The sequence below is a fragment of the Miniopterus natalensis genome, chromosome 10 (assembly GCF_054644295.1).
Source record: "Miniopterus natalensis isolate mMinNat1 chromosome 10, mMinNat1.hap1, whole genome shotgun sequence".
In the NCBI taxonomy this organism is placed as follows: domain Eukaryota; kingdom Metazoa; phylum Chordata; class Mammalia; order Chiroptera; family Miniopteridae; genus Miniopterus; species Miniopterus natalensis.
Window position 1 is genome coordinate 1,539,013 of NC_142090.1, and position 22,775 is coordinate 1,561,787.

Sequence of the window (22,775 nt, forward strand, 5' to 3'; positions counted from 1 at the left end):
ACCTCGCTCCAAGCCTAACTGTCCTCAACAGGGTCCCGTCAGTCCACTGGTCTACCAGCACTCCAAGCTTACCTTCGATTCAAAAGAAACAAAACACAAAATAAACAGAACAAACAAAAAAACTGAAAGCCAAAACAAAAGACGTGTAACTGCTCAAAATCAGCTCTACGAGCGGGTCCTGCTCACCTGCCCCACACGAGCCACCAGGCCCTCCTGTGGGGAGAGTGGGAGGGCCACCAAGTGCAAGGTGGCTCTCTGTCCACCCTCCCACCGTCCGGCAGGTGCTGTCCAGCAGACACCTACAAGGCCCCGTGTGCCCACCACCCGCACCCTTCTCGACTGGACTGCCTGCTCCCGAATGGCTGTGTTAGCAGACGGTCTATGATGAAGTCTTACGGCTGCTTCATTCCACAAAACCGTCCACAAGATGGCTCCCCTTCCTCCTGCCCTTCACCCCACATCTCCCCAGCTCCTCCCAACAACAAAGTTCCCTGTTGGCAAAATTAAGCAAAATGCTGTTTGGAAAAAAGACCCCTGGGTGCAGGATCTAAGCTGTCACAATTTAGCATCGCTACAGAACCAAGCATGAACAATTGTTCTCAGGACCTTTACAAATCACGAGGACAACCCAACTTAAAAGTACTTATGACGAAGCCCACTCCTCCCCTCCTGCCCACCCCCCAGGGGTGAGGCCACAGGCGCCCACTCAGGATGCTGCCTGTCCAGACACGGGACCCTCCACATTGCTTTGGAAAGAGACAAGGTTTCTCCTGTGGAAGAGTATCAGTATAGGATTTAACAGACGTGGCCCGACCAGCAGTACACAAGCTTATGCTCAGGCAGGTGGCCAGGTGAACTTGTTACAGCACAAAATCAAACAAGGCAACACGAAGGACAGCGGCTCCACATGCGCCTGCTATTCACCTCACGAGGTATACTGATAGTCACTGTTCTTAGCTCCTTGGACTTGTGAACAAATAATACACAGGTCAGGGTAAACGTATTGACTTACTCCCATCTTTATAAAAATCGAATACACACAGGACACGTCAACAATTACGGAACTGCATCCATCAAACTTGGTGAGACAACACAGAAGAACTAGCAAACAGCTACGGTGCTGCTGGATTGAAAGCATCGCCAATAACACTTTAATTTTAAAAGGTCCGTATTTACAGTGTGTGAAGTGTGCCTGCATCTCGTCTGAATGCATGATAAATAAAGAACAGAGATAATGGTTGCAACAGATCTTCCAAGAGGGCTCAGCTATGGTGCCTGACTTCCCTGCGAGAAGTGCACCGAAAATGGAAATAAAATGACTCTCTAATTCTGCTTCTTTCCTTTTCTGCAGTTTCCTCCAAGGAAACTCAGCTTTGCCCCCAGGCCCGGCTGCACTGCAGCGTCCAAACTCAGGGCTGGTGCCTGCCGGCCAGGCACTGGGCGTGCCCATCAGTGCTCTAGGAAAGGCCTACTTCACCTGGACGGTGGTCTTTCAAGGACAGGGTATCAAGAGAAGGGTGCCCGTGTGTGCACAGTGCCAGCACCCACGTCGTGCTCATGCCAGAGCAGGCCCTGAAGCAGCCGTGGGTAAATCCAAAGCAGCAGTGTCCACACAGGGCTAATTCACCATCACTGACTGGAAGGAAGTGCCCTGCCCGCCTGCTTTCTAGAGACAGCATGCGGGTTATGGTTTCCAAGCCACAGCACACGCAGACCATTTCAGAAAGTGGCAAAAGTCTGTCCACTTATCTGACTGGGCCAGCAAGTCCTTGTGACACGGTCCATCACTATGAACCTTCCCGCAGGTGGCCGAGTGAGGCGTGGTCTGGATCTCTCCTAACTACAGCTCCCGGCTACGTCGTCACTCCACTGCCGCTCTCCGCACACTGCACTAACTCAGCCACAGGTTTACGTATGAACACACCGGAGCTGCCTGTGAGAGTGGGCAGTAGCCTGGTCAGGGCACTGACTCTGAGATGGCGCAGGCCATTCAGGGGCTCTCTGGAGCAGGGTGGCCAGGTGCCCCAGCTGGTGGGAGTTCCAGTGGATCCAGGAGTCCTACGCTTTCCTGACCTGAGCTGACATCTCCTGTGAGCCCCATCAGCCTGCACCCCCGTTTTCTAGGCTCACTCTTCGCACACAATGCCACCTGAGAATCAGTGCTACACAAGGTCTCACAGGGGCTGGATACTCCCTCCGGTTATGGTCACTTACTTTGAAAAAGTAAAATAAAATCTACGCTGTGCAAACGAGATGGTACAAGCTCTCACGAGCGGGGTCTCAGTTCCCACAAGGAGGCCAAGACACAAGGAACCTGGATGCACAGGCCTTGGGCTCCCATGTGGTCCCCCTGGGTAACCAGAGACAGTGAGTGGCAAGAAGCCTCTATCAATTCTACGGATAACTCTGACATGACATCTTAGATATAAAATACAGCTAAAAAGTCTAAGTTTGCCCTCATATCATCTGCTCAAATACTCAGGTCCACGTTGGAGTAAGTCCTAGAGTGAACTCCTCCGTGAGCAGAAACACTGTAAGGCACTTTCAATCTCCGCCCAGAATGACTTCTCCTAAAGCTGCTCTACGGGGCATGGGCATCATCTAAAGGAGCCCATGCAGAATCACTCACGGGTGACACAGCCCCCTCACACCAGGTGCCTCGGGGAGTGGTATGCCAGGGTCAGTGTCACCTTGCTCTCAGGTTGGCTGAAGGACAGCGCAGCCCTGCTCAAAAGGCCTTCAAAAAAAACAAAAAAGGGTTAATCAAAATAATGACCAGCTTCCCTAAGAACACTGCTGTCAGAGCCAGTGACTCGAAGCTGCCCTTTGGGCTGCATTTAAAAAGAGGAAAAAAACCCAACCAGGTCTGTTCAAGCTTCCGGCTGGTCCTCCGCCTGGCAGGTGCACTGTGCATCCCACCAGGCAGGGAACTCCCGCCGCCAGAGCACCACACCCAGCTTCCCTCCCCCAGGGAAGCGCAGTGGTGACAACCTGGTCCTCGCCCTATCTGGGAAGAGTTAAAAGGTGAGGAGTCCCCTAAGGAGCTCAGAATATGCAGCTGGTGCTTTTGGAATCTTTACAAGAACAGAATCGGCTGCCCGGGGCCCCTCCCCCACCCTGCTTTCTGGGACAGGCAGCTGTCAATCACAATGACTGGCGTTTGGCCTGTTTTACCAGAGCCTTTGGAGGGCCTTCTGAGAGGACGGCTGGGTCTAGCCTGCACTGAAGATAAGTGCAACCATTATCAAATATTCTTTGCTGTGAAAGTACTTGGAATTTGTGCTGCTGATGTTCCTCCCTGAACCAAAGTCCCGGTGAGCGATCGATCAGACAGTAAATCACGAAGCACAGTGTCTACATGCATTGTAAGCACTTTGAAAACAAAAGAAAACAAAAACCGGAGTTCTCGGAGATGGCAACAGAATTTGGAGCCATCGAACATGGAACTCCAGCCTGCCACGTCCCGCAAGTTCAGCTCTCCCGGAACCAATGCTGGGCCGCCCGCCGCTTGGACAACAGTGAGCAAGGATGGACAGAGGCCTCAGCTGGCGGGTCCTGTGCAGGCAGCTCCCTCGAAGAAATTCCACAGTGTGTGTGTGCAGTGCAAGGTCATCCTCCCTGCTAGAGATCACTCCACAATCAGGGCCACGTTTATGTGGGACAGGTCTATCATGTGTCTGTGGAAGTGAAACAAACACTATTAGGTTAACTGCATACCAGTGGTCGGCTTACAGAAGAGGGAACGAGGTGGGAAGGGTGGGCCCCACTGAAGGAAAGTCTACTCTAGGCAAGCGCAGGCTGACAGAGAAGTCAGCATGAACACAGGGACAGTGTCCACACGAGGAGAGAAGGCGCGTCCACTGTGCACTGCTGTGTGTCTCTGGTGACAGGTGGACAGGCAGCAGCATGCAAATCAACAGCTGCTGGGACAGAGAGCAGGCCACAGGGGAGAGGTCCCCGCCCGCGCCCCTCACCAGAACCAGGGAATCCACTGCTACCTGTGGAACTTCTGCTGAAACGCTAGTGCATGGGCCGGCTCCTTAAACTTAGCTATGGCTTTCCGTTGCTGGGGAAGCATCTGTAAACTCTAGAGGAAGAAAACAAAGACATTTTAACATCACGCTGTATATGGTTTAAAAAAACAACTATATGTACATGCAAACATTCAATTTAATACAAAATTTGGAGCTCAGACTGATACCTGGATCACTAAAACAAATTAATTCTATCTCCATGGAAATTTTTCTTACCCATCCAGATAATATATCCAAAAACAATCTGCTTCAGCAAGTCATTCCCCTGACCAGCAATCCACCCTCCAAGCCTGGCGCTCAGGCCTTGCATCCCCTGGCCATGCCAGCTGCCCAATCTTCTCTCTAAACCTTCTCTGAGGCCTGGGGGCAGGTACCCCAGAGAGTCACTTTCTCTTCTCATGCCTTCCTGTCGGGCAACTGTCCATGAAAATACTTGGCTCCTCTTCTAGAAAAACGTTTCTGGACTTCAGTGGTGACTCCCCAACGTGAAGTGAAGGCATGAAGCTTCATTTTTACCATCCACCATCTAAAGTGGTAAAACGCCTGCTGTAAGAAGACTTGTCTATTTGTACCTAAGTGGCTTACACCTCAGTTTTCTGGAGGACTGTCAGCCAAGACAGCATAATCTGCAGTGAAGTTCCTCAACCACGAGAACGGCTGGTTCTCCAGCGGCCAACACATGTGACAATGACACTGCCTAAAGTCTGCTTGCTGGCTCTCCCCATATTTATATTTTTGTGCCCTTTCAATAAAACAAGCCCTATTTTCTAGATATGAGGATGAACTGTAGAAATTGTCACTATTCAACCTACCAAAATGACAAACATTAGGGATTTCTTTGGAAGGAGAGGAAAAAACATGTTGCACTAAAAGGTAAAAAGCTTATGATCACCAGTTTCCACATCTTCCTATAAACACGAATCACTCAGAACAGACCTAAAGCTAAAGTCCATCTCAAGGATCTTTACTCCGACTCCCCTGCCCCTCACACACAGCTCACTGACACGCCGACTGAAGGCTACACTTATCAACTTTCTCCCCGATTTGCTGTCCATTTTTCAGACACGCCGTCTTCAGACAATTTCTGAGAAGAGTAATTGTTCTGCTATTAATCACAAAACACTAGCTGGAAGCCTCCTGCGTTCACACTCAGCAGTCCCCGCAGGACCCTGTGCCAGAGCTGCAGGGGACACTCCACTAGCAGAGAACAGGGCACACTGTTTAGGGTCCTGGCCTCTTCCCCTAGGATGAGCTCCTCTTTCTAAGAACAGTCTGTATGTGTCAGTGTTACACAGATAAAGAAAAATGTTGTTGGGTATGAAAACAGTTCTACAGTCCTGACAGAGCCATTAAATGCTCTTCCCCTCTCGTCAGGGATTCCTCACACCTTCAGGAATCGCCTAAAGCCAAAAAAGATGCTAGTTGTTTTAAACACAAGTGAAACTGCTTCAACGCATCCCCATTTAGGGGATGGTGGGAAGCCCTGTCTTCCACCTGACAGCCCTGCAGCCCTGGGGGGCAGTCAACCTCATCCCGGCCCAGCGCTTCTCGTAGGAAATGCAAAGGGCCTTGCTCTGGAAGTCTCTTCTGCGCAGGTTCACTGGCCTGTTGCTGGTGGCGGCGTGGCCAGAGCAGCAAACACTGCTCCGAGGGGTCTGAGCAGGAGTACGGGGAAGCTGCAGCAGCGCCTTGGGCAGCCCCGTTCCGCCAGCTGTCAAGGACTTGGCAGCTCCTGCTCAGGATCACGCCCGCCATCCCGCCAAGCCTGGGTCTCCTCTGACGCAGGTGCTGCCAGTCTCCTGCGCTTCCTCAAGTCCACATCCACGTCCAACACTGGTTGTCCTGTGTTCCCCGTCCTACCGAACAATCCTTCCAAACACACAGCTCAGCTCTTCAGAGCTCTGTCTCCTCACACTGTTCCGAGATACCCGTTTTCCTCTGGCTTAGTTACAACAGTTCCAGAACTTTGCATGAGAGCCTCCAGCTTACATGTTTTCCATGAGAACTTCAAGTCCTATGGCCATGCCCAGACCTACTTTCAACCTGGGGACGATAGGTTCCAGGTAGTCTATGTCTGACAGTCCTGCTGTCCATGTCTCACTATCCCGCTGTCTTTTTCCTCAGATGTCCTAAATGCAAAATGACTGCCTGCTTTCACTGGAGATGCCAACGATTTTATGCCACCCACTAGCCCTTCTCCATCAGTCAGAACCAGACGCAGTGAAGGAGATGTTCTCATTGGCCCCCGTCACCTTCAAAGGTCAGTGTGTCCACTGTGACCTGCCTTCCTGGCTGCTTAGAGGGCTCCCCATCTCGGTGGACTGGGATGCTTTTGGGGGCTGGCGACTTGGTGTCCTGAAGCAGCTGCAGGAAGATAGCCCTTGGGACAGGACCGGCTGCCATCAGGTGGCCAGCAGGTGGGGCACTGCTGCTGTCCCTGCTTTCCCTCAGTGACATGGGACGTTCTCCTTTCTTGTTTCCCTCCCTGGCAGGTTATGCCAGGGAGCAATGAGGTATGTAGTGGCATTTCCTGTCTTCTGTGGTTTATGAGTCTGATGGAAACACAGACTCACAGAGGTGAAGTGCTCAGTTCGAAAGCTGCACACCAAGAAATGGCAAAATAGGGACTTAGGCTGAAGCGCATCTCAAAGCCTGACTCCAGCTGCTACAGGCTGCATGATACTTCCAAGGATGGTCGGCAAACAACACAGATGTCAGCAGAGAAAGTGACTTTCACAACCCTGGGCAGAGGCAGCCACGTCTAAGCCCAACTGTTATACAGTGAGGATCACAGGGAACCTTAAGTGATCACGAGCTCCACACTCTTGTGAGGAGATGGTTTTCTGTTTTTATACCCTGGTATTTCGTTCATTATAGAACAGATTTTTCTTCACACAATTTTAGGCACAGCCCTGCACACAGGAAACAAAGATGACGAAGTGAAAGGGCCTCAGAGGTTGTGACCCTTCTGCTCCCAGATCCTGACAGCTGACTGCTCGGTCCTCCAGATGGAGCAGGAGGTGAGGGCTAGTCCCTGGAGAAGGAGCTCCTGCAGCCCCACCCCCAAGGCCCTGCCCTCGGGTAGGACTGCTGGTGACACCCCATGGCTCTGATTCTCACTCGCCCTCTCATCTGAAATTCTGAAATGCGATACTTCCTTCTCATGTCATTTCTCCCTTCTGGTTAGAACATTCTACAAAATCTGGTCATTTTTCCTTATTGTGTAAATAACGAATCTATAGACAAGTGTCTTTTTAACAGACTTTCTAGAGAAGTGGAGCATTATTAAGCGAAGAACATAATCTGAGAACTACCTCCTGCCACACGAAGAGAGCCTCTCAGGTCCACAGCTAAGGCAGCAGAGTGACAAGCACAGCAATTTTCTACAATTAAAGGAGACCAAAAAACAGGGTCCTGCCTAGTGCAGGTGCCACCACTGCTATTACACTACGTGGACACGAGGTGGCGTCACAGCCCAAGGCTCACAGGCTTAGCTGGGTCAGGTGGAGGCCCCTCCACCCCATCCCTTCCAAGTCTATTTATATTTAAAACATAATTATAGCAAAACATTGTTATAAATATCTTTTCAAAATTTACATTCAACAATATCATCCTAACCCTGTCGGAGAAGCCTGTTACATCAGCGTGGTTATAAACTTAAAGAGTGTTAGCCTTTGTGACTGCAGCAATTAAGTATCTCCACTCCCACTCACATCCATCCCCCAGAGCAAGGCTGGCAGAAAACAGGAGCACAGGCTCAGTTCCCAGGGTGGGCACACAGGCCCCTGCAGAAGTGCTAAATTCATTACTCCTCGGGGGCTTTCTCAGGGACACATGGGACCTCACCTTGTACTTCATTTTAAGGGTAACTGATGTGACCTAGAAAACGTCTTCTTGTTTTCCCCTCTCTCTCATTAAAACAAGCAATTAAGCAATCCAACATGGTTTTTGCTCAGCTTCAAGTGTCCTCACTCAAACTTTATTATTTATAACACAATGATCTCTAACCCTTCTTTCTCAGAACAGGAAAAACAATGGCAAAATGGGAGGGGGAAAGGTCATGCAAGAGATCTGTAACTCCAAAATGCAAAATTCAGTTGGCAAGACTAGGGCCAGGTGGCTGAGCTGTTTGCACTGCAGCCACCGAACCTCAGGTGGCGCTGTGGACTTAGCACTGGCCACGCAGACCCAGGTCCAGAAAACAGGCAGGAGGACTATCAAGGGTGCACACTGTCCACCCCATAGAGAGAGAAGGACATCGGGCTGCGGCATCAGCCCTCACAGGGAACACTGGGCTCACTGATGACCTGTGACATGACCTCAAATTTTCAGCCACCGTTGTTGGTCCGAGAGTCTCAGATCAGGATGCCCACATTTGTGCACCTGAAATCCTCTAGAGTCAGTTCTGTTCCTGCAAATCAGCCCCAATTCCTAGTAACTGTCTGGGAACAATGACCCCCATGCCCTATGCCTCTGACGACACCATGCCCTGCCCACACCACGGGAAATCGACTCTTAAAAACAGAGGTCAACATTCTTGTTAACTTGTGATTACTACATGGAAATAAAACTAACCCTAACCTCTCTCTGGGAACCCAAAGTGAGGGTGAATGGGAAGGCGAAGTGTTTAGGGCATTACTTACGCCTCACAGTTAGGAACTCTCAACAGTACATGGAGGTTTTTAAACTCCACATTTAAAACAATTACTTGTGTCAACTGTAGTCTGAAAATGTCTCCCATACGCTCATAACGTAGAGAGCACTGGTGCTACTCAGAAACCTATCCATCGGGCAGTGTGCAAGTGCTCTGCTCTCACACACAGACCCACTGGGACGGAGAATGCTGGCCACAGCTGACTGGGGGGTGACACTTGGCAGGAAGGCCAAAAACAAATGAGCTGCTCAAGGAAAACCAGGTGAGCCACCTCCTCGCTAGGTGACCAACAGGGCTCCTGAAGCCGCGGGGTCCCAGTGGAAACCTTGTGGACAGAACTGAAAATCCATCTGCAGCCAGTCCTGCAGAGATCGTCAAGTACGCAGACAGCCAGTTTTAGGAGACCCAGTACAGTCCACAGGATTTCCTATTTGTGAAATCTAACCCCAGTTCCACAGCTATTAACGTGGGAGGCTGTTTCTGGAATTCAAGGTCAAGGAGGCTACATACTTATTATTATTATTATTATTATTTTTTTTTTTTTTTTTTAAATATAGCTTATTGACTTCAGAGAGAGGAAAGGAGAGGGAGAGAGAGAGATAGAAACATCAATGATGAGAGAGTCATTGATCGAGCTCACAACCTGGGCATGTGCCCTGACCGGGAATAGAACCCCGACTGCCTGGATCCTAGGTCGACGCTCAACTGCTGAGCCACGCCCGGCCGGGCAAGGAGGCTACATACTTTAAAATGTTTTAATTATTACAAACAACGAGTGTGTGACAGGCAAAAAGAACTATATACATAGGTGCATACATGAACTTTAGGGTAATCTGAGGATTTCAGAGCATTGTCTGTTCAGTTGGATAGTTATTCCACAAAGTTTATACGTTGAGCACCTGAAAATTTCCAAGCAATCGAACTCCAGGGCTGAAGCTCTGACAGCAAGTACACACAGGAGAGACGGCACCTGTCCTCCTCAGATGCATCATTCTAACACCACTTCAAACCAGGAAGCACTGAGTTGGGGGCTGGACAGAGGACACAGGCGCCGTGAGCAGGTGGCCTACCTGAATGGGTCCCACCGACATGAGCAGGCTCTTTAGCTGGGCGTCAGTGGTGGACGAGGACAGCCCTTCAACAGACACGACACAGGGCTGCGGCTTGCACTCCACTACCCGCAGGTTCTGCTTGTTTGGCATTGGGCGCCCGCGGCCCATTGGCCCCGACGCTCCCCGGCCTCTCCCATGCATGAGGACCTGCCAACGACAGGAGGGACTGGTCAAATTGGAAGCTTTGGTTTTTTGCACAGCTACTAAGATATAAAAGTAAGCAAATAATTCAGAATCCATTAAAATACACCACAAGCTACAGGATTTTCTATAGTTTTTACCGCGCTCAGAAAATAACAGAATGGAATGGAATAACAGACGTGAATGGAAAAGGCAGGAGCCGGGTGAGAGTCGCACCGGAGACCAGCAAGGACGGGGCGGCATGTGCTGTGTTCTCACCGTGTTGTGGATAAAGTGGTAGGCCCTTGGGGTCCAGAAATGTGCTGTCAGCACCACACTTAGGAAAAGCCCAAACTAATGATGGAGAGACCTCATCCTCACCCCCAAAATTATGACATCGCCGGTCTAAGGTGGGGTCCAGACCTCAGGAGTTTTTAAAGCTGCCCAGGCTTCAAACCACTGTTCTGGGATCTTTTATGGAGGACAGAGTGGCTCTTTCTCATACATTCTAACTAGGAAACGAGGCAGAGCACCGGGGCGAAGTGCCCCCTTGCAAACAGAACTCATCCAGCCCAGGCCACAAGTGGAAGGCGGCCAGAGTGGGACTGAACAGCACCAACTTCCCAGGACTATAACATTTCTTAACACTCCACAGAAGGTAACAAAGTTACTCCTGTGAAGTGGGTATTTCAACGAAAACACAGCAGAAGGTGCAAACTGGGCTCGCTAGAAACCACGGTCTATATATATATATCGATTCCTGTGCTCTAGCTGTAAATTATGAATTAATAATATCCTTGGCCAGAGCACTAAGCTTAGGCTCCAACAGGAGAGGAACATGACTATCCTCAAGTCACAGGAGAGCAAACAGAGGTGTAGGATGAGAGAACTCGGGAGCTTTATTTAGGCCAGCAATGCTCAACTGGTGTGCCACACACTTTTTGAAACAGACAACACCTGACTATTCAGTCAAGGGCACTGACCTCTGCTCCCTCAGATCGTCAGATTAAAAAATGACAACAGCCAAACACAATAATAGCCGTCACTGTGAATGAATCAAAATGATACCATTGTTTGTTTGTTTTTGTCAGATAGGCAATCAATATATTTTTTTGGTGTGCCGCAAAATTTTATAGTGATTTTATGTGCCATGAGATGAGAAAGGTTGAAACTCACTGGGTTAGGCACAGAGCTACATGGGGTGGGGTGTGTTTCTAAGGTCTTTTTCATCGTATGTCCACGACAGCACCTGACTGAAGAAGGGCTAGACTGGACCCATCTGAAGACTGCACCTGAAGCTGTGACTTCCTGGCTCTGCCCACCTGTCTCCTGCTGCCAGAATGGAAGACTCTCATTTGCCCTACCTCATATTATGTTTATAGGATAATATACCAAAGTAATTAAAATACTTCCAAGACCCAGAACCATCTTCATATGAACTACTAACCCTAACCCCACAAGACAAGAAGGTGGGACCAACTAGTTGACTCCAGAGTGTTCTAGAAAAACAAAGCAGGTACCACAGCCTCTCCCTCCCCTGCATCACTTCCTCAGACAAAGGCATGTGGATTCTGCATAAGAGAGGACTGTGCTCTCAGTATAGTTCTGGGGAAGCTGCAAAGGTGCCCGTGTCTAGGGGCTGAGGGGCAGGACACACCACCACCAGGACAAAGGGGACAAAGTGGCGATGCCTCTCAGAGGGGAGGCCTTAAATTTGGCTCACAAAAGGAGAGTACTCACTCCCCCAGGCAGGGTCCTGGCTGCCCATGCCTCTTTTCTAATGACTGTGCTCAGAGAAGAAAACACCCTTCAATCCAGAGGGCAAGGGAAGGAGGCAAGTTCCAGGGTCAGGGCCACTTTTTTGGGCAGGGCACTTCACCCCCAAGGCCTGGGTGTAACTTGTCAGCTGCAGTAATGAGAAGGAAATGGAGAAGCCAACACCTGGCTCAGCCTGCGGGGTCGCAGAACCAGTCGCATAGCTCAGAGCAGCAGGAAACCACCACACCCTGGGTGGCAGGTGTTGTGCAATTAAAAAGTCGTGAAAGGAAGCGTGCTCTTATGGCACATCAGCATCCAAAGGGAGAGCCCCGGCCGGGCGTGGCTCAGTGGTTGAGCATCGACCTAGGATCCAGATTCGATTCCCGGTCAGGGCACATGCCCGGGTTGCAGGCTCGATCCCGAGTCAGGGGTGTGACTCTCTCATCATTGATGTTTCTATCTCTCTCTCCCTCTCCCTTCCTCTCTCTGAAATCAATAAAGATATATTTTAAAACAAAGGCAGAACCAAGGAAACTGAGGGCCCTTTATCCCCCTATTTGAGCACCCCTACTATGTGCCAGGCACTCCTTCCTATCAAACCATTCTACCTTCACACCCACAGTACCAACGAGGGCACAGGCATACCTTCTTGGCTGGGTGGATCCCTTGGATGCTCTTGATGCCCGGAGGGCCTGTCGGGTATACATGGGCCCCGACTGGCAGGTGCTGGGGCTGCTGAAGGGCCCCCTTGGTCAGCGTCACCTTGCGGGCAGGCTGCTGTCTCACTTCTGGGGGTTGGGGGGGCCGCTGGGGCTGGCTGTCTGGATGAAAAAAGCCATCGCTCTCCCCTCCCTGCTGGAAGGAACAGGGTAGCATGCTGGTCAGTATCTGCACAACCAGACATCTCTCCACAGCACTGGTCAGTGATCAACTGAGACACAGAACCATCAAACACCAGGAAACCAAGCCCGTCCTTCTACTGGAGCCACTAGGAAATGCCTCACTTGACAGTGTTTGCGTTTTAATAACATTTTTGAAATTAAAAAAGCTAAGATTTTGGATTACTATACTCACTCAAGAGGTCTGTAATTAAAGGAAATGCTGTTTAGGTTAGTGAAATACTGCTTAACTTGAAAAATACTTCATACTTAACATGCATTTTCCCTTTGCATGAGCACTGGTGTTAGAACCTCAGAGTCTGCATAAGCAGTGGTTTTAACTCTCAGCTCCTATTCAAACCTAAAGGTAAGCAGGCTGCCATGTCACACAGCCCTGGTTGTGGCTGTCCACCCCTTCCTTCCTCTGACACAACGCTGACCACTCGGACTCTGGGCACAAGGCTCTTCCTGCAGAGTCACGAGTGCCATCACCAACCAGGGTCTGTGACTACAGGAGGACCTCCTGTATTCTAGTAAGTGCTTTACAAGTACCAGAAACCCAGCCTTCTGCACTTACCTCCCCTCATTTCATGACCTTAACCGTTCATCAGTAAAGAAGAAGCAAGTACACTCTCAAGCCATACAAACAGTCGTGACTCCACCAGGCAGCCTAGAATCCCCCTGGGTATGCCCATCGGCCACTTTAGGGTGAGGTATAGCATCTTTCCAGCAGGGAGCTGGTGGTCACAAAGCAAGAGTGGATACAAGACAGTCTGGCCTAGCCCTGCTAAGTTATGTCATCTGAACAGAAATGGCTGCTTGAAGGTGAAAGCAGATTCAGCCTTCTGTGAGCACCATGCTCTGCTCCCGACATAAGCAGGAACCTATCTGTCAATGGCTAATAAACCTTCCCATGCAGACTGCTCAGCTATGCAGTGTTTCCAAGAGGAACCGGGTAAATTAGCCCAGAAGCAGCCCATTTATTTTCTGTTTCGTCCCTCTAAACAATCTTTGGAGACAGTTTAATGCAACAAAGGGAAGGAACGGGATGGAACAAGCCAGGTGTAGGCAAAATTTTTGCAAAACCTGCCCGAACTAATGGGACCTAAGAATTAAATGAGATTAAAAGACACTGGGCTTCTGGCTACGGAAGCAAGGAGAAATCGGCAAAACTGCACCACCCTCCACCCCACCCCCATAAGCATGTAACTGGACAAAATGAGCATTTCAGGACTCCGGAAACGGAGCAGCGAGTGCGGTGGATAAAGGGCAGGTGGAGTAGGAAATCCCAGAAGGCTGACCTGAAACACCTAGCAGCACCGTCAGCAAATTCACTGGAGGGGATGGGGAGCACCCACAAATCTGATGACCTCTGGTCTCAGTCCTGTTTGCAACAACAGTCGACTAGCCAGAAATCCGAGAAACCGAGGAAATTCTGGCCATGTAAGAGCTACTGAAGTCCTCCCCACACTGCCAACAGAGCCTCGGGGCAGTGGCAAGAAATAAGAGCCTGAGTGGGCTGCAAGTGTCCCCTCCGACCCACACAGACCACCAGCCGAGGGCCCCAGGTACCTGGACACAATCTCCCTGAATAACTGACCACTAGGCTATGCAGCAACAGGGTCAACCCCTAGGAAACTAGACTAAGAAATCAGAATTTAAAAACTGGGGGAAAAAATACTTTGAACTGAAATAAAAATACAACATATCAAAATCTAGAGGATGCAACTAAGGCAGTTATATCAGAAAGGAAAAGACATCTAAAATCAGTAACGTGAACTCACATCTGAATCAGATAGAAAAACAAAAAGAAATCAAATCCAAACAGAAGGAAGGAAGGAAGGTCCCAGTGACAGGCGTTGACACAGCAAACAGAAAACCAACAGAGAAAATCAATGAAACCAAAACCTGGATTTTCGCGATCAACAACACTGATAAGCCTTTAACTAAACAGACCAAGAAAAAAGGAGAGAAGACACAAATGACAAGATCAGGAAAAGAAGAGGGATCATCAGAGCTGGCACTACAAACATTAACAAGGGTCTTGTGAACAACTTTATATCAACAGTTAGACAATTTCAATGAAATAAACTCCATAAAAGAAGCAAGATACCAAAACTGATTCAAGAAGAGACCATTAAAACCCTGCGAAGACAATGAACTCATTAAAAACCTCCCAGAAAGAAAAATCCAGGCCCAGATGGATTCAGTGATGAATTCTATCAACTACTTAAGGGAGAAAGACAAACCTTATCCAATCTCAGGAAATAAAGGACAGTACTGCCTGGAGGGTTGGCCAGTGCAACAAAGGGTCATGAGTGCGATTCCCAGTCAAAGGCACATACCTGGATTGTAGGTTCTATCCCTGGCACTGGTTGGGGTGTGTGTGGGAGGCAACCAATTCAATGTGTCTCTCTCACACCGATGTCTGTCTGTCTGTTTCTGTCTCTCTCTACAACCCTCTTCCATTCTCTCTTAAATAAAAAAAAAAAAATCAATGGTGCCCTAGCCGGTGCTCAGTGGTTAAAGCATCAGCTGGAGGATGAAGGGTCCCAGGTTCGATTCCAGCCAGGGGCACACAGCTAGGTTGCAGACTCGATTTCTGGCCCCGGTCAGGGCGCATGCAGGAGGCAACCAATCCATGCCCCCCGCCCCCCCCCCCCGAAATGCAACAGAAAAAATATCCTTGGGTAAGGATTAACAACAGCAAAATAAAACAGGAAAAGGAAGGACATTCCCACTCATTCCTTGAGGCTGCTATTACCCTGATTTAAAAAAAAAAAAAAAAAAAAAAAAAGCCAGACAAAGACATCAAAAGAAAAGAAAGCCACAAAAGAATATACCTTGTGAACACACATGAAAAAAATCCTCACCAAATATAAACTCACTCAGCAACACAGAAAAAGGGCCATACACCAGAACCAAGTGAGACTTGTCCCAAGAATAAAAAGCTGATTTAATGCTGGAAAACCCATCCAGGGAGCAGACCACTCAGGGAAGGCAGGATCACAGGATCTCCCACACTGAGGTAGGAAAAGCCTCCATCAGGAACACTCACCAGACCAGGAGCAGGAGGGGCTTCTATCAACCCAAGAAACACCTGCCACTCACATCACACCCAGTGGTGAGAGGCCCAGTGCTCTCTCCTCAGGACCAATCAGCACACCTGTCACCTGGGGAGCGTCTGGATGCTAGTGGTCCTGGGCTTTCATCCAGAACCATCTGATTAGAAGCTCTAAGGCTGGAACCCAGCATGGCATAAACGTCTGCAGTACCAGGAGTGTACCAGGGTCGGCACAGACATTGTCTCCCTCAACCCTCCCCACGGTAAACATCATCATCCTCACTTGGCAAATGAAAACCCAAGGCCCTGGGTCACACAGGGAGCGCTGGGCCTTGCTGCCCCCTGGTAGGGGCGGCGCTTCCAGTCCCACAACTGCTTCCAGCTCAGCTGTGGAAACAGGAAGACTAACCATCACCCAACTGAATTAAACGAAGAACAGCTATGATAATGCTGTGCTTCTGCATTTTTCTAAAAACCATGCTAAGCTGTCAAGGCTTAGCTGTAAATAACAATCTTTCATTTTGTAAGAAAACCAAAGTGTTATTTTCCCCAAGTGAGAGAACAATTCTTCCTTCTCAAATTCTTGGGGAAATTTTAAATTCCAGAGTTAAACTACTCTTTATGAGTAAAGGGCCAAACTGTTCCAGGTGTGGCCAGGAACATTTCTTCACACCTAACTCACAGAGACAGGCCAAACTGAATGCACACGTTTATGTAGGAGTTTGCTAGAACTCAGACATACGGTTACAGCACCGCAAGCTGGAAACTCAAAAGTACTGTCGATTCAAATTAGGAATTTCAGAATCCTGCTGTCTGAATGTAAGGAAACAACTGGTCGTCTGTGGATGGCAGATTATGTTCTAGTCCAAAACAGTGAGCTCACTCTGAAAGTGGATTCCTCTGAGTGGACAGGTCACTTTAAATTCCTCCCACGGCAGTGTGCTTAGACATAATTTTAAATATCTTTCACTTCCTCCAAAACAGATGAGAAATAAAGAAGTTTGGTCTATCTTACACCAAACCGTATATTCTTTGTTGTTTTTTCCCTAAACAATTATCTTTCAATGTATTATAAAAAACGTATTTTTAGAGTAGTTTTTCTTAAATATAAAGGCACTACCTGAATTAAGAAAGCTTAGGGAATACTTTTTATCACCTTAATCATTACAAAAAGTGTGGTTCGTAGCCACCAACATGATGAGCAGGACAAATTTATTTATAACGGATGGTTTAAATGTACAGATAAAAAGGCTTTATTGATACTGTCAGGGCATCCTGCAATTTGACAGATCAAATCTTATTTCCATTCTTGAAGCCCATGAAGAAGTGGTATCACCAACTTGCATTCACTAGTGAGCACATTGATTAATCCCTCTCTATAGAAATCTCAGCTCTTGATTACACCTATCAGACGCTAAGCAGCATTATTCTGGAGTGACAACACTTTGACAAATTCCCCAACCATTTTTCTCAGCCTTTGTGGCCCTGCTAGCTTGTATTAACCCTGATGAAAAATTAATTTTCCTTATCTTCTCCTAAACCCCAAAGTCCAAATCCGCCAAACTGGCAACTCTTTCTGTAAAGGTATTATGAAAACCTCTAAAAGATTAATTGCATGTCTTCAGGTGACATTAAATTAATTTCTGTACTCATGACAGACACTTGATACTCCGTACTGAGAGGACAGATAACATTGTCAGGACACACAGAAGGACAGTGGTTGGGGTCCCAGGGCAGCCTCTTGTGAATTCTCCCTCCGATAAGGCCTACTTCACTGTCACGGCAAGGCACGATCCCACAGCCCCCAGACCTCCGCGCACAGGTTTCTATTAACCACAACAATGCTGGGCCTCACCCTATAATCTTCAGAAGCTCACTGAGAATCTGGACAACAAATATATGCATGCTATATGAAGTTCCTTAGTACAAACACATTTAAGGCTCTATTTTGCCTTTGAAGGAGAAAAGGTAAGAGAAACAAGTGGGCTAACACTCTCATCCAGGTTCCTCGGTCAATTCCCTAATTAAAGCTGCAGCATGAGATGAGAACACTTCACCTTTGCAGCGTTCACCTATTCTCTGCAATAAACTATCCCGACATATGGCGAGCATGCAAATGTTTCAACAATGTCCATCTAAAATGCTTCCTACAAAATTCTGGAATGGGTCCACATGGGATGAGCTGGGACAAACTATGGGGCAGACAGACCTCGGAGCGCTGAGGCTTCCTGAGGAGAGCTTGGGGGGCACACACACTGGATTTGACAGCAGGTGACAACACAGAGACTCAAGGGCTCTCTCTCAACATGCTCCCTCCCCGAGATTTGTTAGGTTTGAGGAAATCTTTAAGAAGCAAAATTAACTGGCCTTTGGAGGAACAAAGCAGAGCCCCGAGCCTCTGAGGGAATCCTACCAGACTCTCCAATTCCAGCCACATGAATCTGGGTCTAAAAAGGAGACAACTGCTAACGTGGAACTGTGGTTCCTCCAGCCACGGAGCCATGGACTGAGGCTCTTCCAGCAAGAGCCCCACAAAGGGGTGAGGCCAAAGGCACTGCAAGGCAGAAGCTTCCAGCCTGCCCTGGCTGAAAGCGGCAGGTGGGCAAGATAGGAGTCGGGCTCTCAGGTCCCAAGGTGCCCCCCCCCCCCCCACCAGAGCAGTGTCTTCCCCACTCAGTCTCCCTCACCGGCTGATCTTCCCATCACAGGTCTGTCCTTTACCACCTCATGCCCAACTGCCTTCTTCTGGCCCCCAGCGTGGCCCTCCCTCAGTTAGGAACAGGCTGTGGCTTCCCTGCCACAGGAACTTTGCACGTGCTCTCCCCCCTCTGCCCAGAGGGGCTTTCCATCCCCCTGCCCTCTTCACTCAGCCATTGCCTCCTCTCCACTCAGTCACTTCTTTAGGCCTCCCTATCATACACCCAGGTCACACCCAATGTCTGCTCTGACTTGCAATGGTGACACACTGGAGCCTGCTCAGTGCCTGGGTGCTGAGGAATTGCTCTTTCTTTGCAGCTACACACAGAGCTCCTCAGCCCCAAGTCAGGTCTGCTGCAACAGCCACTGCCAAGGGCATCTCCACGTCTGCCACGGAGGGTGGGGGCCTTAAGAGACCTGCCTGCCACACCTTCCCTCCCTGCCATAACTTCAACCTCAGTCCTGCCATAACAAAATCCCTAACCCTAACCCTGGTCCACAGAGACTCATTTTTAATATTTAAATAGTGGTGTTTAATCCTTTTGGAATTCTCACACAAGGACAATCATTCGAAAAATGAATTCAATGCAACAAAAAGCATTTTCTACTCATGTTGATGACCTAATTCAAGAAATGTAACATACAACAGAATCCAACCAATGCAGGGGGTCTCCTAATTCACTTTCTGTCTTGAAACTCACTGTAGATGAACAGATATGCTGACAGGGCCCAGAGGCAGTGACACCCAGAGAACAAGCCTGGGTGCTCTCCACCATGAGGACACAGTGCTGCTGCAGAGCGAGGCTCAGAGGTGAAAAGAGGAACCTAACATTCTACACCAGAAAGCACGGCTGTGTCCAAGAAATGCTGGACAGCGCCAGCTTACAAGGGCGCTCCCAGGCCAACCTGGGGCCATTCCAACACCCAAATAAATGGTAGTAACAATTCACTGGATAAAATAAGAACTCAAAGTCCATGTTGCTGTAATAAATGAGCAAATAAGTGAGCCAGGGCAAAGAGAAAGCTATCCCAGCAGGAGCACGGCAGCGAACAAGCAGTAAGGCAACTCTGGCACGAGAGATGCCAGTGCTGCAAACACGCTGCAAATCCACAAGCAATGGGATCCTTAGTCTCAAAGCTCTTCCCATGAATTACTTATCCACTACAAAGGGTGAGACTGCAGCTCTACAGCGGGGAGACTTGGCTGACACCATCTGATACAAGCAATCAAAGTGCCAACACTGGACAAACCACTGTTGGGTGCCTGCTGGTAAGACGCCGTGAGGAGGACAGGATATCCTTCTATGCGTCTCTGCCAAAAACACTAGCCCAACACCCATCACGAGGAAACAGGAGACAGAGCAAATTAAAGGATATTCGACAAAATATTTAGCCATGTCTCCTCTTTAAAAAGGTCTGAAGAACTGCTCCAGATTAACAGAGGTTATAACTGAAATACATGGTCCTGGGCTAGATCCTACACTGGGGAAAACAGGACTGTACAGGAAGGACACTGTTAGGATGACCGATGAAATCTGAGTATGTACTGTGGGTTAGGGAGCAGTACGGTATTCATGTTAAGTTTCCTGGTTTTTTTGATCATGTACAACTGTAGCTTTGTAAGAGAATATACCTCTGAGGTAATAATACACTGTGTTGTCTCCAACCTACTCTCAAGTGGTTTAAGAAAAAACGTGTGTGTGTTTATGTGTAAAAGGACAAAAAGTGAGAAAGTAAAAAAACAAAGATAGCAAACACAAGCCACTGATGACTCTGATGAGGGTGTGCAGAATACCTTACACTTCTTTTGAAACCTCTCTTAAAATTATATCAAAATAAAATGTTTTCCGCCCCACAGACAAGGTCAGATATGTGCACATCACCTCTTCTACCTCTTCAGAGAACACCTGAGACGACCTTCTGAGCGGCAGGAGCGGTTACAAATGCAGTGTAACCCCCCAAGACGAGCCCAGGCGACCTTCTGCAGGGGACCTTGGCACTGCGCTCTGGCTGCCCTCACAGTAAAACCTGAGGGCTCACCCTGGACAGCAGGCTGTTCTGCCTGCCGGCTTCGTTGCTGCTCCCACTTCTCTGTGTGGCCAGCAGCACAAAGGAATGTTGACTTAATTTGCTGCCAAATTCTTAACATTTTTATCACCACGATTAGAACAAAGCAGTGAATTCAGAACTTGCTTTCATTTTCTGAAAGAACCCTGCACTGCTGCTCTAAATAAGCCAGGTGCTCTTCCTTAAACTACAAGACAAGGGTGGTACTCTTTATTGAGCTACTACCACATGCTGCGACATTTAACCCTCGCAACCACCTGGGAGGAAGCTAGCCCCATCTTCCTGAGGAGGGAAAAGGTTCACAGGGCCAGGTAACTATGGTCACAAAGACACACAGGAAACCGCAATGCAGACCAGACACATCAAAGTTACCCCAAATTCCCCCTAAGTGAGAGGACAGAACTGCAGGCCAAATTAATTTCCTTAATAAAGGAATTTCCTGTGGCTTGTTGTAATTCCTTTTTCTGAAGTTTAATCACACAAAGAACGGCTGATGAGAACAATAGTACATTCATAATAAATAAACATTTCACAACTTACGTTACTCTGTTATTATCTGAGTAGTTTTTCTGGATTACATATTAGTTATGGACAAAATTATGATTTAACAAGGTTGCTTTGGTGGTTTCTGAGGATTAAATACTTAAAAGTAGCTTTCTCAGAAATGAGCAAACGGAATATTTTCATCTTTTAAGAAATAAATAGAACCATTCCAAACCGTTCTTTAAGTAGATGACTTATACATAACATTTTAGAAGCAATATTCGCCAATACATAACACTCTCTAAAAGCAGCGTTAACTTGTTCCTTTTGTAACCTCACCTAACAAATCTAGACAATAATGTGTGGGGGAAAAACTAAAATTCACACACACAGATTGAGTAGCTTTAACAAAAGGTCTGTTTAAATTTCAGAATCTCCTAATGTTCTCACCCCAAAGTTTCAGACATACAATTTAAACTAATTTGATTTACACAGGAATGTTCTAAGATACATTTATAGCACACAACCAGCTCCAGCTCCACTTAGCCAGGACACACTTATCAAGCGCATCGAGAGGCTGGTGGCCAGGTGGCTGCTGGAATGTTACCTGGCCATTCCACACGGGTTCTAGAACAGGGTTGACGGAACCCAGCCATTCTCCAGTCCCACCCGTCATGATACTTTTTCGTACCTCAAATCCTCCTCAACACACAGTCAGTCGTGCCAGTCGGGGTTGGCCAGCACATGAAACTGAGTCATCAACCTGCTCTAGAAGCCCCACTAGAAATTTTCTGAATCAACTCTGACAGCTGCAGACTCTCATTGGAAACAGAGTATTATCCTTAATCAAGAAATAAGCAACACTATGGGAAAAAGCAGCAGCAAAAATAACTATGACAAACAATGGTAAAGAGCAGAGGACTCAGAAGCCTAACTCTACCAGTCAGCAGCTGTGTGGCCCTGGACTACCAACACACCCTCTCTGAGCCTGCCCAGGCTCCCTATAAAGGGAATAATAGCACTGCCTCATAAGAATGCGGAGACTACCTGCTAACACTGGATAAACAGTAGATACTATGACCAGGAGATGGCATGAAAATCAGACTGCATTTCTAGAAGCCTCAGGAGCACTCCGAAAGGAATATGGACATTGACCAAGTACCTGTGTGTTGGAAGCTCTCATTCATTCCTCACAGCAACCTCATTTACAGACTGGAGACTGGGTCTCAGAAAAATGAAATGCCTGCTCAGGGTCCCAAGGACAATTAATAATAGGCAACCACCCAAACACAGGTCTTCCTCATCCAAAGCCATTGTGTTCACCGTATCCATGGTCGTGCATAGACGCATGCTCTCAGTCCCTCCCGGCAAGGGAGCGCTTCCATCTCTAAGCTCCGTGAACGGGAATTTCCGAATGGCCAACAGCGAACAGGATTCAGGAGAGAGCCCATGAAGAAAGTGAAGAATGACTGTGAGAACCAACAGCAAGAAAGAAACCCTGCTAGTTCTGTATGAGATGCTTCCTGTGCCCACGATGCACCCGCTGTAACCAAGAGGAAAGATGATTATGAACTAACGTCACGTCAAAGATCATCAATGGAATAGCAGACTAAAAAACCTGCCTTAAGACACAGGCTCTTTCACTTTTCAAAAAACCCAAATGTAACAAAAATCCAAAGATGAATCACTTGATCATAAGTAACGGGATATGGAAACTAACAGAGAGACCTCTGCACTGATGCATCATCGCCTCGCAGGTCAGCACAGAGAACCCTGACTACGCTGTGAGGCACTTCCAACCTGTGTGCAGATGAGGGCAAGCGAGGCACTCTGCTCCCTAACAACCCCAGGACACACCCTGACCGGATCACCACCAGGGCCCTTCCTGGAACAGCACTGCAGGCTGTC

The 22,775-nt window shown here is 48.3% G+C and overlaps 1 protein-coding gene across 1 annotated transcript in view; it reads right to left on the minus strand.

Moving 5' to 3' along the window:
* Positions 1-995: 995 nt before the first annotated feature.
* Positions 996-22,775, minus strand: part of RBM33 (RNA binding motif protein 33) — an 83,829-nt gene continuing 62,049 nt past the window's right edge. Inside the window, exons 15-18 of the mRNA XM_087820905.1 lie at positions 12,324-12,530; positions 9,759-9,947; positions 3,999-4,087; positions 996-3,677 (exon numbers count right to left, since the gene is read on the minus strand). Coding sequence (XP_087677031.1) covers positions 3,629-3,677; positions 3,999-4,087; positions 9,759-9,947; positions 12,324-12,530 — 534 coding nt within the window. The 3' untranslated portion in view covers positions 996-3,628. The remainder of the gene's footprint in view (positions 3,678-3,998; positions 4,088-9,758; positions 9,948-12,323; positions 12,531-22,775) is intronic.